This window comes from Gossypium hirsutum, chromosome A12, assembly GCF_007990345.1.
Source record: "Gossypium hirsutum isolate 1008001.06 chromosome A12, Gossypium_hirsutum_v2.1, whole genome shotgun sequence".
NCBI lineage: Eukaryota > Viridiplantae > Streptophyta > Magnoliopsida > Malvales > Malvaceae > Gossypium > Gossypium hirsutum.
The window spans coordinates 99,564,987-99,583,615 of record NC_053435.1 but is presented as its reverse complement, the minus strand read 5'-3'; the positions used below and the strand labels follow the sequence as shown (position 1 = coordinate 99,583,615).

The following is an 18,629-nucleotide window of genomic DNA, read 5'->3' as shown; positions in this document are numbered from 1 at the left end:
GGAGTGGATTTATACATGACATGGGCCCTATTTGAAAATTAGATTAAGGGCCTGAGTTGTATATATAAGTTCGGTCTCCTCTCTCTGATATTCAAATACTTGGTGGATCAACCCATCCATCCTCGTGCTGATTTTCTTTGATTATCAAGGTGACATGGATAAAATTTTGGCAAGAATTTTAATTTTAAATGTAATTATAGAAAAATTAAAATGGTTAAAATGAAAAATATAAAATTTAATTTAATTTTTGTATTAATTTGATACAAGTTAAAATTTATCGAAATTTTAATCAAAACTTTGCAGATTATTTTATACATTTAAGACTAAAACAATATGTAGTGATCAGTATAACCTATATCAATACATCACCGACTATTATGATTACACAAATTAATAGAGAGAGCCATATATTTAACTTTGTAGACACATTGCCTTATTTTTGTAGGCCTTTGGTTCTTGCCCAAAGTTGAACGAGTAGATGTTCGGATCTAACACTTGGCTATTGAGCTATTCCAGATTTTTAGGGTTATTAGATCTCATGTTTTTGAAAATTTGATGGATGATGATGCAAAAGCTCTTATATAGGAGGAGATAAGGTTTTTAAAATTAAATTGATCAATTTGTCAAGTTTAGTTTAGTTGATTTATTTAGTTTAATTAAATAAATTATTAAAAAATTGATTTAATTAATTTGGCTAATTAATTAAATAAATTCACGCTAATTTCTTATTTCAAAATGAGATTCCGACCCATTATGAAAATTGTGGGAGGAGCATTGATGCTGAATGAAAGAGAGTCTCTCTAAGACCTAGATGGATTAGGCATCGAAGGCCAACCCGTTGTGGATTTGCTTGGGGTCGTTTTTGTCACTTAGATGGGCTAAATTTAGCTCAAGCATATTGAGTATTTGAAAGTATATTTTATATGTTTTAATTATGAATCATTATTTTTATAAAAATTTAAGTAAAAAATAATATATAAAATAATATTTAAGCGAGATCAAGATAAACTCAAATATATATTAACATAAAAATCTAGTTAGGAACGAACTATAAAATAAGAAAAGCGTGTGCCTATTTGTGATGTATTATCTGTTTATTTTTTTTTAAATAATTTAGGTTCGAATTATCATTGTATTAAAAAAATTTAACTAACATGGTTTTCGGCTCACGCTTCGTGTTGAGTTGATTATATGTTTGTATCAAATTTCAAAGTAAAAAAAAATTAAATGTTAAAACATGCTCTAAGCCCCTATACACTTTGTACAGTTAGAATTTAGTCTCATTACTTTTATTTTTAAAAATTTAGTCTCTCTACTTTTTAGATTTAAAAATTTAGGTGTATTTTTTATCACCATTAAATTTCTTCTATTAAAATTTCTAGTGTGATATTTTAAAATTAAAAACAAAATCACTTGATAATCATATAACAAAAGAAACAACATTGAAAATATGAATTTTTTTCTTAAAATCACCGATTCGAATTCATCATGATAGATATTAATTATTTAGATTGACTAATAAAATTATAAAAATAAAGAGCTCAACTTATATTAAAATTAAAATAATAGATTTAATTTTAAGTTTCAGCATGGTTTAGAGTCCAAAATTAAAATTTGACCATTATTTTAAATATTAAAAGGAGCATCATAAACCTAATAAAAAAAAGGAAGATACATGTTAATTTTTAAAACTCGTAAGATATATAATTATGAAATATTTTAATTGGAAAATTAAAAAATTAATTAATAAAATTATAAAAATAAAGAAGTAAAATTATGTTTAAATTAAAGTATTCAAATTAAAATTTAAATGTAAAAAGAAGAAAAAGAAAAGGTGTGGGTGGCCACGTGTGAAAAAAAGTATGAGTTCCTTTATATAGAGTTGTATAGATTGGATTATGAATGAGCATAGCCATAAGCCCATAACCATAGGGCTATGGTGTGGTCCGTCCTAACGGAATTCTGACGCAAGCCATGGTTTCCACAGCTCGATAAAAGATCACATAAAACTAAAATTCACGAGACGTCTTCCACTATATAGTCTATGCGAAGCGTTAATCAATAGCTATACAAACGTAGGCCTATTAAATTCCACAACAAACTCTCCCCCAATTTCATGCCAACGAATGCTTACCTTTATCTATCAATATCATCTTTCTTGCATGCTACTCTCCACTCTCCATCTAACTCTTTTAAATATCTACATTTCTATCTTCATGAACCAACTGCTGCAATTTGTTCCATGAATGATTAGCTGTTTTTCTTTTCTTTTTTATTTCTACAACTAATAATTCCAGCACATCCACCCAATGCATATAGCTACCTAAATCAATCATACTCCACATTTTGTCCTCCACTATACGCCCAATCATCCCACATCTAATAGTTTTTTTTATCCAATTCTTCATATTTATTTCTACAACTAATCTAATAATTAAGAATGATAATTCCAACGCACCCACCCAATGCAAATTAATCATGCCCCACATTTTGCCCTCTACGATACGCCCCATCATCCTACATCTAACATGCTCTCTCTCTATTTCTTCCTTATCCAATAATTCTATTTCACCCCCAACGGGTATTGCTGGGCTGAAAAAGACGTATATATTATTTAATAATTTTCAATATTCAAAAAATTTAATGGTCGCTTTTCGGTGCCTCATCAATTTGTTTGTTTCTTTAGGACTAAAAACAATACATTTCTCTTTTTTCCAGTTTCATAGTTGGATTCGGTCCCTGAATCACAGGTTTCCTTTTTCAACCTTTTTTGCTCGTCTCTTTGCCAATTTGTCCCCTTTACAAAAGCAACCACTATAAACATAAACATAAACCAAACCCCTCCAACAAGCGACTGCCATTTACGTCTTGAGTTTTATTTTGGAGGGTTGGTTTATACTATTTTTTAAGAAAATGCTAGAGGGATTTGACATTTATTTAAGTTCAAGTCTCAATTATGTGTTATTATCCAATCTCAATTATGTATAGTTTTTATGTTTTATGAGATTATATTTCGATTCTTATGAATTATATTGATTTTATTTTATTTTGTAGCTATCATAAACTCCTAAAATCTATATAAAATTTAAAATTAATATCATTGTAAAATTATATTTTTTATTCTTAAAAAAAATTGTTAGCTTTCCCTATATAGATTTAATGATTTATATCATAATTATATTCAAGAATTAATGTTGTTTTAAAAATATAATTACTATATTGATTAATTAAAAGTAAAATTTGCATGGAAAAACGATTGATCAATTAAGTCTCAAGTCTCAACAATATGTAACCGTTTGATTAAAAACAATAAAACTAATGGATTGAAAGAAAAAAAATTTGGAAAAATTAAGATGAAACAATAGAAATCAACTAAGAATTCTCAATCTTCTTCTTCTTCTTCCGAAAAACAACCTCAGTATCGAGACCAAATGCATCAACTTTGCTCACCTCCAAAAGCTCCGATTCCTTAAACAACTCCACCAATGGTTGAACGCTATACAAATCATTGGCCGAGTACTTATCCGCCCGCCGCAGCACCGCCACGTGCAGAACACAAACCCCGCCGTGCTTCAACGTCCTTTCGATCTCCCCAACAAACTTCCACGGGTACAGCGCGTGATCGAACACGTTGGAGAACTCGAACTCGAAGTCAAAGGTCTGGTTCTCGAATGGCTGTGCATGGAAATCCCCTTTCATTACAAGCGGAGGGCACGGCACCAAATCTATGCCGACCGAGTCCGACACTCCGACCAGCTTCATCGCCGCCACCTCTTGCCCAACTCTAGCTCCGATAGACAACGCCTTGGAATAGTTGAAAATGAGGTTTCTTTGCTTCAAGCTTTGGAAAAAACGGGCGAAGACCCGGATTTTCCTGTCCCAATCGCGTGTCGTCCATATCTTTCGGAGTTTCGGGTTAAGGGTTTTGTTGAGCTGACGCTCGATGTAAGCGTTGTAGGAAGAGTAACCCGGCCGTATACGGAGGCTAGCGCCGCCGTTTCCGGCTCTGGAAGGTGGGATAGTGTGGGTCTGAAGGGCGGTTCTGAGGCGGAGGAGAGGGGAGTAGGAGTGGGAGGCTAAAAAGGCTAGGAAGAAGAGGGAAAGAAAGAGAGAAAGAAAGGAAAGGTTTAAGAAGGATCGGTAGCTTGGGAAAGGAGGAGGGGTTCATGGTTTGCATAAAAGAGAAGAAACAATGAAAATGGAAGCCGAAGGAAGAAGAAGAAGAAGAAAACTAAAAGAAGTATGAAGAAGAATAAAGTTGTATTCAGCCGTTAAGGGTAAAGTCGTCAGCTGCCATGCATGGCTTTTTTTAGGGGCAAAGTGAATTTTGTTTCGGAATCTGAGTGACGGTAATCGATGAATATCGTTCGGTTTATCTGTTTCTCCTTTTGGTCAACGTTTGGTTTAGTTAAGGTTGGTTTAAGTGTTGATTAACATCATGGTAAAGCAGTACATTAAGTTAGTTAATCCTCATTTCATAATTTTTTACTTATATTCAAAATGTTTAAGATAAATTAATTCAATTTTATCTTATTAAATAATTAAAATAAATTATCTTCTGTTTTTAAAATGAGATATTAATAAAATTAAAATTATACAAATTATCATGTCTATCTTTTATTTAAAATTATACAAAATAATATATTAATAAAATTAAAATTAATAAATAAACAATATTTTAGAATCAATATTTATTTTTATCAAACAACATAATTATATTCCGTACTTATATTTATTAATTTACCAAATAATCTTTTAATATAAATTCAACACTTATAAATTTTAGTACTTAATTTTTTAACATTTAAAATTTCAATTTATCAAACCCCGCAACATTATTTTAAATAAAACAAAGCTATAAAATAAATTATTTGTTTTCTCAAATATTTATTTTAAAAATATAATCTTTATTATGTATGTATAAATAAAATTTTAAATATTAATTTGTGGGATAAATATAGGATGAAACTGGGCATCTTTTTTGGTTATAAAAGTGGGTTAAGAAATTTAAGAATATATATTATAAATCCATTAAAATGAAAAAGCAAAATTAGAAAAGTTACGGTAAAAGTACCATAAAACTCCCTGTACCGTATTTTAGATTACATTTTAACTTATTTATTAAGAAAATGAGTAAATTATCCTTTAATATTTATATGTAAGGTATAACAATAAATTTAGTCTTCGATTTTTATATCCTACTCTTAAAGCAAATTTACAAAAAAAATATTAGAATTTATAAAGAAATAATAAAAACATGGACGATAATATCAGGAAATATCAACCCAAACTCTCGTGACTTTTCCCTATTTTTGGGTCTTCATTAATAAAGACCTCGAACCAGCAACACCAACTCTAGGGATAGAGCTGCTACCATGCTATCGATTGCATGTACACCCAAAGCTTTTTCATGTTCATCACCACAACCCTTTCCCCTTATTCGACCATTCGAATTAAAGACCAGCAAGATCAAGCCCACTCGTCCTCCATCGTTGATATGAGCGATCACTATATCAAGCCGCGTCCGCTTTTCAACATCAATCTCAACCAACTAGCTTTTCCTGAAATCGCTTGAATTTTTGTTTTTCTTTTTCATGCGTTTGTCATACAATACAATGCAATCGTAAAATAAAAATTATTAATTACGGCGAAAGCTTCAATAAGTGGATGCAATTGTGAAATACTCTGTTCATAAAGAAATCAACGAAGGTGGAGATATGTGAATATACTTATAGACGATAAACTCTCCCTTTTCTTGCAACGTTGAAACATTAATTTCTGTTTGTTGTTCTAAATTTTGTTCATGAACCAACACCAAAAAATCAATTTTACTCTTGTTCATCGAGATACAAATGCAACTGCTCATGGTCTGGCAAGATTGGGTCTTAGAACTTATTTCGTTCTCTTTTATTGAGTTACCTGCAAATGTTGGAGAAATTATTGAAGTTAATAGGACTTTGTTTTTGAAGGATCCTTATTTATTTTTGGTCTAAATGGTTATAAGATTTCCAAAATCTAATCCCAATTTTTTCTTTAAAAATTTCAATTTTAATGGGTGGAGATTAATATTTTTTGATAAAAATTTGAATTTTTTATAACCATTTTATTATGATTTTTTAATAAATTTTTAAAATTTAAAAGCATTTAATTGAATTTTTTTAAAATTTTTGTTACTAAGGCTTTGATCATTTAGCTTTATTAGTTTTAAAAGTTTCTAATTTACTTTCAATAAAAAAATAGGGGACAAATTGAATAAAGGTTTAAAAGTTGAGGACTAAATTATACCTTATATATAAAACACCAAAACAAACTTTTAACAGCACAATTATAATGGAGGAACTGACTAATTTTCCCTTTTTTTCAGTAGAAGTGTTAAAATGCAATGTTAGGGATAGTACAACGGTTTTGTGATACTTTTACCAAACGGAACAAATATTCATGGTTGGTTGGACTTTTTCAAAGTCTTACATACAAAATGCGGTGACAAAATTGACATCAACAGTTTAGCTTCACCTGATGATGACAAATCGTGAGAGCGAGCAGTTCACGAGCATGAAATAGTGGTCGGGACTGTTTTGTGGGGCTGTGGGAGGTTCAACTTTCCTTTCTTTAATCAAAGCTAATCCTAGAATTGTGCCTCAAACAATGGGATCTAATTTAAAACAATTGAAAGTGGCTTTATGTTGGAAAGGATTAATACTTGCTGTTAAACAATCTTTGAAAATGAAGGCAAAATCTAAACAGATTTTGTTAACGCTTAACACAAGTGTATTTACGAAATCAGCAACAGTCCTCTTCTCAATCTTAGCTATTAAGGGCACCTTTGCTTAATCATTGTCGATACAAGCTCGAGAGCCTAATTAGATAATTTTACAACTTCGAGATTCGAATTTCAAGTTGAGAACCAAAAAAGACAACTTACTTGCCTTTTTTCAAGGAAATTAAAGATTTGAATATAAAGATACAAAGCCATGTTTTTTCACATTTCCTCTATACTTGTACATTATATATACACATATTTCAAGGATAGTTTAATTAATCTGGGATGATAAATGAGGACAAACCTGCACACAATCTAGACAAAGCCACAGTTTTAATCATGTTGGATTTGGCTGCATCAAGCAATGGATCTGACTGAAGTGCTTTGTCAAAGCAGAACTGGGCTTCTTCCCAATGACCCTCAGCAACAAATACAAGGCCGAGATTATTAAATGCCGGAGCGTATCCCGGCTGGAGTTCAAGCGACTTCGTAAACATTGCCTTGGCACGATCATATTGCTTTTGTTGTCGGTAGAGATTCCCAAGGTTGGAAAATATTGCATGTGCTTGTTCAGTTGTTGCCAATGAAAGTGCTCGCTTGTATACGCATTCGGCTTGGGATGTCTCCTCGGATAATTGGAGTGAGATGCCTGGGAAAATATATGCTTACAACTGAATTTCAATCTTTAACTGTGTTATTTCAAGGATGGTTAAAGGAAATTACATACCTAGGTTCGACCAAGCATAGCTGCTGCATTTCCGGAATCGAACCACCGCAGCCTTAAGGTACTTCTGCGCCATTTTAAAATGTTGAGAACAGAGACTGTCGAGGCCCAGCTGGTTCCATTGCACGGCATCATCTGGGTCTTCAGCGGTTGCCTGGTTAATTCCGCGGGATGATTGAAATGAAAATATCAATGGATGAAAAGCATTTCTAAGAGTAAATCAGGCCAATACATGTACAATACACTTACCTGCTATAAAGTTTTAAATCTGTCAATTACACAATAACTGTGTTAATTGGACTCGGTTGCGAGTTTCAAATACAGATATGTTAGGTTTTTCTTTCTTTTTTTTCCCCCTAAGGTTTTTCATGTATCTCTATACCCTGTCGAGACACATGTCAGTTACCGATGTCAGACTCCACTCCTCTTTGCTAAAACAAAACAAGAATTTCCTTACATGATCATAGGCTTAGTTTCAATGACCGGAGACAACCTCAAATATTGAAAAAGCAAGAAAGCACGTGATATTCTTTAGTAAGATACATCTCAAATTTCAACCACTAATTTTGGGATAACCATATTCTTCAATTTCATTTTCCAGTCTCTTTTGGATGAAATATCAAGAACCTTTGTAAGATGTACACTACATCCGCATCTCACACAAATATTATTTACCAATTGATTCACACTCTCTTTGGTTACATCTTTTAAATGGGAATATATGTAAGAAATATTTAGATGGTTTTGAACCATCAGACAGAGAGGAACCCATCTTAACCATTTATAGAAAAAGGTTAACAATTAAATTTGTAGAAAAGATCAAATGAGAATCTCACCTGCTTTAAACTGAAGATAGCACGCTCTTCAACTTCGACCAACTCATTTTGATCCGTCTCAAATGCTGCCACAATCTCATGCTGTGCCTGGTGAACCATGGCCAGTCCAGCCCATGCAATAGTAGGCTCAATTGGCACAGAATCTCCTTCTCTTAGTACTGATGCCATTTCATTGCCTGCCCAAGAAAGCTGTTCACTAGGATCTTGTGACCTTTCAACATCCTTAATCCGATGGACTGCAACGGCATATCGAGTAGACATGCAATTTGGTTCCAGTTTTGCAGCCTATTTAACAATAAACAAAAGCAATAATAAATTAAAACTTGCCCAAGACCACAGAAAGCAAGCATTAGTAAATTAATTGTGATTTTTCCATTATATGCAGACTGTATCAATGAGCCATTAGCACCTTCTCCAAGCATTTGCTGGAACTACGATGGTCACCGATCAAATAATATGCATTAGCTAGATTTGCCCATGTATGTGCTGCTTTTGGATCAGATTTTACTGCAGCTAACAAACATTCCCTCGCAACATTTATAGCTGCAAACTGATCCCCCAAAGCTCCTTCACTGGCATTTGCACCAGCACCTGAAAAGATAAAAGAATGAGCTCAAGCTACTTACTTTTAGGCTGTATATCTCATTTGCCAATTACAGTCACAAATAATTGAACACATACATTGCTGCATTTGACAGTTGTTCCAAACAACAACGCGAGAACACTAGGGAAACAAGAATTTAGACTCATCACAAGCCTACCTGCAACAATTGAACCATGTTTACAAAGAAGAATTGCAGCATAGTTCATTAAAGCCGCTGGATGGTTTTGATCTTTAACAATCAAATCTTGGAAATACTTAGCTGAAAGCTCCAAGTTTCCACTAGAAACATAGATCATCTGAGTTAGAAGGTAGATGACATGCATTGAAAACATAATCATATTAATGCATCAATGAATGTACGACTTGAATGCAGATTCATAATATCAGTGTAAAACAATAGAAGAAAATATTCAGATGGTCACTAGTCATGGCTTGAGGTTCTTCATGTGACCGTTCTAAGCTATATGTTTAATGAATTTATCAAGTACATACACATTCTCAGATATAACCACAATTAATTGAAGGGGAATTGTGAGTATTGGAAACGAGTTATCTGACATGCGTATTGTTAAACTTTTCAAAGTTCTTTTTTATATATTTGGAGAATCCTTAGACGTCATATCCTCATATCCATGCAACAGACACAATGTTGAACATGGGTACCTTGAGAAAAATGAAGATTACAAGCAACATTGCTTCGCATGAAGCACACATTGGAGACATGAAGTTCTTCTATTCTCGATAAAATTTAAGACTAGCTAAGATCATTGACATGAAAATCGTGAATAATGACAACTAGAAAAAGGTTAGACATATGAACTAATTCAGCAATACCTGTAGCCAATATGCAGGACAAATGAAAGGAAAGAAAAAGAACAGACCAGAAATGGATGAAAAAGATCAAGAAACAAAGAATCATAAGCATTTTACAATTCAACCATACGCGTATTAAAATTTTTAATAGAGTCCATATTTGATTTTCTTAGGTAGAAGACTGCTCAAAGTTATCCTCTCTTAACCTCACTTGAGATTTTCATTATTGCATTCCCATTTCTGACCAATTCTACAAGGCATGATAGCAAAGTTTGAAATAAAACCCAAAAGCCTAAAGAACACATAGTGCCATATTGAGACAACCTTACCTCTGGAGATAAGCAATCCCAAGGTTTCCAAGGCAATCATAGTCATCAGGCGCAAGAGCCAGTAAAGACGACAAAACTGTGATAGCACTCTATACCAAAATTAAACTCCAAATCAGACCAAGTAATGAGAAAAATTCTATTCAACCAAATGATGATTTCATAGTTATACCTGCAGTCGACCAGTTTTGAGAAGCATCAAGCCAAGGGTGTTCCATACACCTGCTTGTCTAATATCAGACTGCATTGACTCCTTCAATTTGGAAAGGATCTCATCGAGCTCTTCAGGTTCAAGCTCTTTGTCCAAAACGTTATCTCCTGAATTCTCTAGGAGAAGACACTGCAAATTTATCAACACTAGATTAGAAACCATATAAATTTATGATAATATTCATTCTATCACGCTCGAAATGAGTCAAGAGAAAATGAAATTAATTTACAACTGCACCTGTGCGTGGTGAATTTGAACTAAGGAAAGCAACTCTGGCCGTGCAATCTCTGCCTCACAGCGCAGCAATATCTCTGCAGCTTTCTCATATGCTGAAATTGCCTTTAAAAAGAGGGAAAAAGGGGTATTGACTGAAATAGACGTACTGTATATTCATGAAGCTATGGTGTCTGATAAGTCAGATAAGTTCCATACCTTTTGAGGTTGACTGAGCCTTTGATACATTAGACCAAGAATAAAATGAGCATGAGCATTTTTTGGCATCTTCCTTGCAACGTGTACCAAGCCCTAAAAGAACATACAATGATTGCCAAGTAACAAACAAGCTGCAGTGTGTCAGTTTATGAATTTACCAAGTTACAAGAATATTATAACAAAAATCAAGATATCCATATAATTACTCAAGCCCTTTCACTGGCCCCTCTCAACAACATAGCTATGAAACGCTAACAGTAGCATAAAAGGGGGGAAATTATTCAAAATCCCACAAAATCAAGAAAAAGTGAAGAAGCAGCTGTAGAAAGAAACAAGTCCATGGAATTAATGCTCTCCATCCTAACTCAACACTGTTTCTCAGTTTGAGATAGTGCAAAACATATAAGAGATGATACAGCACACTCGATTTGATATCCATCGACTATAGCACCAAGCTTACAACTACATGGAGGATGGGACTAACAGTTTTGAGGCTGCTGACTTTTTCCTCACGAGACGAGGAAGCCCCTTGACTAGGCTGATCCCCATCTGCATCCACTCCACAGTCGAGTAAAGCATCAGCCTTACTTACTCTCGGACGACATTTCTTGTTTAACTTTTTAACTGCGCCTTCTATGCCATCACCGTCTTTGGAAATTAAGGTACTTTTCTCTTGACTGCTTTCATCGTTAGTTAGCCTACATCATGTAAATTGTAATAATGTTCAAACATCACCTCAACTTCTTAACTCAGAAAACACAAAACACAGTCCTTTTAAGCATACAATGATTTCATCAGAGATGTTAAAGCAAGGGTTTTCAGGGTTTTTGTTCTTGAAGCAGTTCAAAACCCAAGCTTCATCAAGAAAAAGCCAGAATGATATTAAATTGCTCTAAACTCGGCCATTTCCAGAAAATAAATAAAATGGAATTAAATATAAGGAATAAAGAAACCAAGAAAGCTCAATAATTATTCAATAATTACAGAAAACACAGGACGAATCCGAGCAAAAGGAGTAGAAACCTGGAAAGGTCGGGAGCAGGGAGAAGTAAAGAATCGTGGTCGTCGGATTCAGGAGGGTTAACGTTAAGGTCAGCCAAAACGACGACTCTGGGAGGCGGAAGAAGCGTCTTAGAGCTGTCAACGCCGCCTGCGGCGGCATCCACTTCGGGCTTTACGGAAACTTGAGGCGGCGGTTCCGACATTTCGGGTTCCATTTCAGGTAACAAATGCGAAAACACCGCAGCTCAGTACAGAATAGTGAAAGACCCCAAGAAGAAAAAGAGAAGAAAAATGGTGGATTGCGAGAAAGAGGAAGGCAGCAAATAAAGACTAAGGCTTTATATATTTTTTGGTTGGTTTGTTAGGTTTATTTGACTTGCTTTTCTGGAAAGAGGGTCAGTAAATGGGCTTGAATCAGCTTTACCAGGCTCCAGTTCCACACTGCCTTCTATTACAATCCATCTTCATAATTTTTCTATTTGTATTTAAAGATATTTAATAAATTGAAATTTTTAAGTCTCGAAAAATTTTATTTTATAATTGATGAATTTATATTAAAACATTATTTGGTAAATTAGTAATTATAGGTAAGGAATATAATTATATTGTTGGATAAAAATAAAGATTTGTTTTTTTAATTTTAATATTATTAATATAATATTTTATATTATTTTTGATTTTTTTAAGTAAATAAGCGTTTTTTGAATAATTTTAGATGAAAGATAAATATATTAATTTGAATGTCTCATTTAAAAAACAATTTATTTAAAACTTATTTATATTTTTTTACATTAAGTGATAAGTAACTATACCTACTTTATCTTATTAAGTGAAAAATTAAAGAGGAATTACTTAGTACATTGCCTGTGGATGATTGTGATTTAATGTGGTAGGATCTTAATCTTCACATAATTTTCGATCGCGATGGTCAATGGTATTGCACTCGACTAAAGATTTCTCACCATAAGTCTTCCCCCATGCATTTGGAAGCATGGTTATTATTGTTAAACCTTGTCCATAAGCTTCCCCCATGTGTTTGAGAGTAAGGATATTATTGTTAAACCTCGTCAGTAAGCCTACCCCTATGCGTTTGGGAGTGGAGATATTATTATTAAACCTTGCTCATAAGCCTCCCTCGTGCATAAAGAAGTAGAGATATTATTATTAATCTCGCCCGTAAGCCTCCCCCCATGCTTTCAGAAGCAAAGATGTCATTAAACCCTATCCACAAGCCTTTCCTATGCATTTGAGAGCAAAGCCACTTTATCACCTTTTGTAAGCCTCCCCATACATTTGGGAGTAGGTCTAATTTATTGCTTTCCATAAACCTTCCCCTATGTATTTGGAAGCAAGGTCACTTTATTACCTTCTATAAGATTCCCCCCATAGGTCTAGGAGTAGGTCCAGTTTATTGCTTTCCATAAGCCTTCCCCCATATGTTAGGGAGCAATATCACTTTATTACCTTCTGTAAGCCTCCTTCCACGCGTCTAGGAGTAAGGTCATTTTATTACTTATTGCAAACCATTGTGAACCTTTAAGGCTCTCTGCGGAGGTGAGACATATCTTCAACATTCGGGTCCCTCCGTGAACCCTTCAGGCTCTCGACAAAGGTAAGGCATATCATCTTCATAAAAATCGAAGTTAGGTTAATGAGAAAAATTATAACTACGAGCACAAGCACTTTATCTCTCCAGATCAACAATTATTTTCATATTAGGATTACAATACCACATTTTGTAAGCACTTATTCAATTTTAATTTACTTGTAAAAAACTCAAGCTAAAAGCTACCTTCGTTATCATTATTTATAACAAAGGATAATCTTCCCACTCATACTTTAATGGGCTTTATTCATTTCTTACGTATTATATCTCCAACGAATGATATGCATTTATATGTTTTATATTACCAACAGACAGTACACATTTCTTATGTTTTATAACGCCAACAGATATATACATTTCTTATGTTTCATACTACTACCAAATGGGTCGTGTCTCTTACATTTTATATTGCTAATAGATGGCTTGAATGTCCTCTTTTCCAATCATCACATCTACAATATGCATACATGTCTCCATTGTAGAAATATGGATCCTCTAATTGACAACTGCATCACATGGGTCTACATTAAACATTTTTGGATTGTCAAGCCAATGGGCATACCACTTGCTAAGTCACCAAGCAAAATTTATATAAGTCAACCATGAATCAAAAATACCATCCGCAAACACATTATCAAAAAAGGTACACATTAATTTCAATAGCCTTGTAAAGCATTAGATGTTCTCGGGTCATCCAACCAATAAATTGTACCCTTCGTCTATTCCTTTATTTGCAACAACTATCATTCACGAGATAACTTATGGATAATCTCGAGGTAAGGTCACTTAATAACCTACCTCTCGACTAGGGGGACTATTATTGTATCCCTACTTCAATTTAGACCTAATTGGACTCTCTATTAGGCCATCCAAGGCCCATTAAGTGGTATAATTGAGTAGGAACCATCAGTCTCCTATAAATACCCAAAGGTATCAATATTATAAGATGACTCCTCTCCACTCAAAACCTCAATACACTAAGCATTCATCCTGAGTCTTTATTGATGAATGATGAATCGACCTTTGTCGACATTGCCTCTTGTCCTCCTCCATCTTTATTGATACAGTGTATCAACAATATGAGTAATTCCAAATTAAATGTTAAGTATAATAATTGTAATAATAACACATCATAAAAAAATATTTCAAGTTAACATCCAATATTTGAGGGGGGTTTTGCCTTTTTTTTTTAACATAATGCAATTTTGTTGACTAAAAATTGTAAATTGAAATGGAAATTTCAAACTAATCCCAAATTTTCATGTTTTTAATAATTTGAGTCATTTTCGACCAAAACCTTTGCACTAACTAGTCAGGTTTATAATTTTACAAGCAGACACTCCATACAACATACTCAAACTCCCAACCACATAATTCTAGCTAAAATTCTATGTAACCCCAAAACGTTGCTAAATTTCTATTAAATAAAAAAAATCTATAGCTAGCTAAGAAAAACATCTAACAACCACATAATTTCCACCCATACGGATCGAACAATTTAGCTTACTGCCCTCGTCTCACCCACTGAAGCTAGCTAGCCAGAAAAAAAAAAGAAAAAAAAAAGACAACTCACAAGGACATAATTTCAACTCATAAGGATCAAAAGGTTTGACTCACTGGACTATTTTTACGGGCACCAAGTTCTTATTTTCCATGGAAGCTCAATATAATCTGAAGGTTTTCAATGCATTGGCAGTTCTGCCCATTGTTTCCTTCAGCTCCTCCTCTCTCTTTCTCTTGGGTAGAGACAGCGATGACATAGCTTTGGCCGAGCAGACCTTCTTCACAAGCAGCTTCCACTTCGCATCCTCCCCCATTTTCTGTTGTGCTTTCCATTTGAATTGCCTGTCAACGCTAACAGTCTTAATATATTGAATCAGCCGGTTAATTCGAACAGTTAGCAACTTTATATTCAGTTATAAGTTTGAAAACTATACGAAAAAGTTGTAAAAATTAAATTTATCTGTGACAAATAGATATTTTAGTTTATGGTCATTCATGGTCAAATTGGAAGGGAGGAAAAAAGGGACCCAATTAGAGAAGAAAATGACAAAGATGGGGACTTGTTAATAAATACCCAACGGGATGAATGATATTTTAAGAGCAGGACAAGGAAGTTAGTATGTTATTTTTCTGATAACAAAACAAGCTACCAGCCTACCAACGCCATCGATAATAATTGTATTTGCCAGTTGTAAGAATTGACAAATTTTAAAGTCGGCTGTCCAAAGGATTGGCTCATTGAAAACCCAAAATCCTGATAATAAAAATGTGCTGTCTAATTAAATGATTAATATAATAAAACCATAACAAGAGAAAAAATAATGGAAATAACCTGCAAAGTGGAACCCTGCAAGAATCAGGGTGATCACAGATGGAGGAATGGAGTCTAAGGAGCTGCCACATGCGGTTGCAGCGACAGCAGCCTACGCCACTTGCCCTTCTCTTACACAAAACCAAATGCTTTATCAGCATCTGGACACCTTGGCACGTCGCGTACTTGTCGCAGGGACTCGGTTTCTTCGCCGTCTCGACGTCGTACGGCCCCACCGTTGTGCACCCTTCCCTGCAAATGTGCTCCAAACACTCGAGTCCGTCGCTTAGTTGTAAATACAAGCGCTGTTCTTTCCTCTGACGCCACCTTCTCTTTTTTCTCTGCCAAAACAATGTTCACAAACCATTCGTAACCAATATACTCCGAATTTTGGTTAATATTTTAAAGCATTTGAAATTGGATAATAATTAAAGTTCAGTTTAAAAGATATCACAGACTTAAATATAGGAGTTGAGATAGATTAGACTTACTAATTTTTTACTTATTTATATCACATAAAAATTAAATATATAATGTTATAATATCAATATTAAGTAGTTTATATTTAAAAATTCAAGAAAATTATACATAATTAAAATGTATTAAATAAAAATACTATTTTTAAGAAATAGAAAAAAATGAAAATCTAATAATTAACTATTTATAAACAAAGATATATCAATTAACAAAACATATTTTATTTTTAAGTAAATATGAATCATAAAAGGGAAAAATCTTTGATGAATGAAATGAGATTCAGCTAGATATCTCTAATCTAATCATGTTGAGGTTATAACTTAAATTCTTAATTTGGGTAATATTATGATAAATATTTGTTTTTAAAATTTACCGATTCAGCTTCGTCCATAAATCGGAGAATGTGGAGCTCGAGCCAGGGATCATGTTCCTGCATGAATTTCCAGCCTTCGGTTTGCTCGACAGCTTTGAAACGGGCGGTGACCTGCTTCAAGCACTTGAGGTAAAGGTCGGGTGCGTCGCAGAGCCTGGCGAGTTGGAGCACGTCCACCACATTCTCCACCGTCAGCCGCTGACTCACTCCCCTGCTGCACCGCTGCTTCAGCTGTGGCACCAAATAAACGTGTGATAATACTAGCAGGTGAATTCCATATTTCTCCATTTGCTCTTCCGTGCACCTATCGCATTCGCAACACCAGGGGTCATTTCCAATATAATATACGCACCTTGATATATTTACATTTATAAGTATATGCTATCTTAACGTCATTATGATTGGAAGAATTAGAGGGGGGTGAAAACCAGAAAAGCTTAAGCAACTATTTACTAACATGGAATCGTAGAGGTATTTAATAAAAGCGGAGACGGCGTCGCATGGAACGCCGAGAATGGGGATGACTCTCTCAGAGCTCCCATGCTTAACTGGCCTTTCCATTATGTTGTCCAGCACTGGCGACACCATTGCCTATTTTAAAATTTTAAAAAAAAAATGAAAGTCATGAAAAGAAAAAAGAAAATCGTTAAAAAGTGAAAAGAGAGTGTTTAGAGTCCTTGCCAAGATGCTGGAGTGAGCGGGGATGCGGACGCCGCCGGAAGTAAGGATCTGGACATCTGGTTCGGGTAATTCAGAGGCGGAGGACATGGCGGAGGTGGAGGTTGAGTTGTGATTATTGTCTTCCATGAAAAGAAAAGAGAAAAGAACACAGAGTATGTTGCTGCTACTAGTCCAATGATGTCCAAATTGGCTGTCTTGAACTTTATAGACAGCATAAGGAAGAGGGAAAAAATACTATAAAACGTAAAAAGCGTAGCAATGAAATCTGATGTGTCATGACATGTGTGACAAAAAAGTAATGTTGGCCTTTACTTCTTCTACGCGCTTCCTTTATATCTTTCCTTGCACGTCTCCGAAAAATGTTAAAAACTAGAGCTACCAAAACAAAACCAAAAAAATAGGAATGCATGATAGCGAGGCCTTGAGTATTGGCAAACTCTGAGCACTTAAAAGACGTAAATTTCATGTGCAAATTTTAAATCTAAAATTTATTTTAATTTAAATATCATACATATTTATTTAAATTTAAATTTAAATATATTTGAAATTACTAATTCATCCATGACATTAGTTTAATTTTATATTAATTATAATTGTAATTTGATAGTTATATGAATGCGTATTAGTTATAATTAGGAATTGTACTTGTAGAGTAAGAAAATGGATACATGATACATGAGTGAGTCGATTTATATACGGGTTGGGTGGAAAGAAATTTTGAAATGCGCGTGGGGCAGATACGCCACTATGAAACTTAATCATTCCTATTCCAGATTTATCCTCCCCATTTCCTTTAAATTTCACATTCCATTGTAGACAAATATCTATTATTAACTGGACGACCTTTTCGAGCTGACTTGGAAAGCAACAAACGACGAGAGTCAGTTTTAAAGAGTCGATTTTGTAAATAAACGGCTTTTGGTGAGCTGAAGAGGTCTGCTTCAGTCTGACGTGGCACTTGTTCTCATCCATTCAGCATTTAAAAAAACCAAACAAAACACTTTTTCTGCAATTGGCCATGTATTTTTCCACGTGTCCATAACCCACCGGCTAAGAATTGTGTAACGACAAAAACTGGTGGGTGACAAACATTTGCAAGGAATTGATTGGCGGGGAATGATTGTCGGACCAATCAAAGATCGTGTCGGAACCGACTTGGGTTTTGAAAGCCATGCAGGCTACGGTGGTGCGCCGTGGTGGCGGATAACAGTACTGCCGCGAAATGGATATGGTTAAACTCATTTGATTAATGAACTCATTTTATTTTTCAATAAAAAAGACATACAGTTGAAATAATAAATATTAGAAATCCAATTAGGGTTGGTTGGTTGGTTTTAGTAATTGACGAAACGTGAAGGCGATTTGTTATTGGATGATAAAATATTATTCAAGTTGGATTTGATTATTTTTGTGCGACAAGTTGAAATTTGGACAAGGTCTGTTTTTCCAAGCCAATGTTGTTTTTAAGCT

At 34.2% G+C, this 18,629-nt stretch overlaps 3 protein-coding genes across 4 annotated transcripts; all 3 read right to left on the bottom strand.

The window, feature by feature from the left end:
- Nucleotides 1–3,276: 3,276 nt before the first annotated feature.
- Nucleotides 3,277–4,164, bottom strand: LOC121211057 (uncharacterized; the record flags this gene model as incomplete). The annotated part of the gene is made up of 1 exon (XM_041083263.1): nucleotides 3,277–4,164. A coding segment is annotated over one exon (792 nt), but the record flags the coding sequence as incomplete, so codon positions are not given.
- A 2,607-nt stretch (nucleotides 4,165–6,771) lies between these two features.
- LOC107946594 (tetratricopeptide repeat protein 37) lies at nucleotides 6,772–12,043 on the bottom strand. Of its 2 annotated transcripts, none has more exons than XM_041083262.1 (11): nucleotides 11,730–12,043; nucleotides 11,167–11,404; nucleotides 10,707–10,799; nucleotides 10,512–10,613; nucleotides 10,236–10,403; nucleotides 10,067–10,155; nucleotides 9,082–9,203; nucleotides 8,730–8,911; nucleotides 8,321–8,605; nucleotides 7,488–7,638; nucleotides 6,772–7,409 (listed from the first exon to the last, which is right to left on the bottom strand). In XM_041083262.1, exons 1-11 carry the CDS (start codon nucleotides 11,921–11,923, stop codon nucleotides 7,036–7,038), a joined length of 1,998 nt encoding a protein of 665 aa, XP_040939196.1. In that variant the 5' UTR covers nucleotides 11,924–12,043; the 3' UTR covers nucleotides 6,772–7,035. The 2 variants fall into 2 exon arrangements, with proteins under 2 accessions (XP_040939196.1, XP_016736481.2); XM_016880992.2 differs by having other exon boundaries at nucleotides 11,191–11,404.
- Nucleotides 12,044–14,552: 2,509 nt separating this feature from the next.
- LOC121211056 (BTB/POZ and TAZ domain-containing protein 1) lies at nucleotides 14,553–17,366 on the bottom strand. The gene is made up of 5 exons (XM_041083261.1): nucleotides 17,160–17,366; nucleotides 16,936–17,069; nucleotides 16,479–16,782; nucleotides 15,650–15,969; nucleotides 14,553–15,159 (listed from the first exon to the last, which is right to left on the bottom strand). The coding sequence occupies exons 1-5, from the start codon at nucleotides 17,283–17,285 to the stop codon at nucleotides 14,976–14,978; spliced, it is 1,068 nt and encodes a 355-aa protein (XP_040939195.1). The 5' UTR covers nucleotides 17,286–17,366; the 3' UTR covers nucleotides 14,553–14,975.
- Nucleotides 17,367–18,629: the final 1,263 nt, after the last annotated feature.

Excerpts from the sequence above, each read along its gene's own strand:
- LOC107946594 (XM_041083262.1), bottom strand. The coding sequence starts at position 11,923 with ATGGAACCCGAAATGTCGGAACCGCCGCCTCAAGTTTCCGTAAAGCCC. Across the intron at positions 10,404-10,511 it reads TTCAAATTCACCACGCACAG|TGTCTTCTCCTAGAGAATTC; the intron begins GTGCAGTTGTAA and ends ATAAATTTGCAG. Across the intron at positions 7,639-8,320 it reads CTATCTTCAGTTTAAAGCAG|GCAACCGCTGAAGACCCAGA; the intron begins GTGAGATTCTCA and ends GGAATTAACCAG.
- LOC121211056 (XM_041083261.1), bottom strand. The coding sequence starts at position 17,285 with ATGGAAGACAATAATCACAACTCAACCTCCACCTCCGCCATGTCCTCC. Across the intron at positions 17,070-17,159 it reads CCGCTCACTCCAGCATCTTG|GCAATGGTGTCGCCAGTGCT; the intron begins GCAAGGACTCTA and ends ATTTTAAAATAG. Across the intron at positions 15,160-15,649 it reads TGCAGGGTTCCACTTTGCAG|GCAATTCAAATGGAAAGCAC; the intron begins GTTATTTCCATT and ends TAGCGTTGACAG.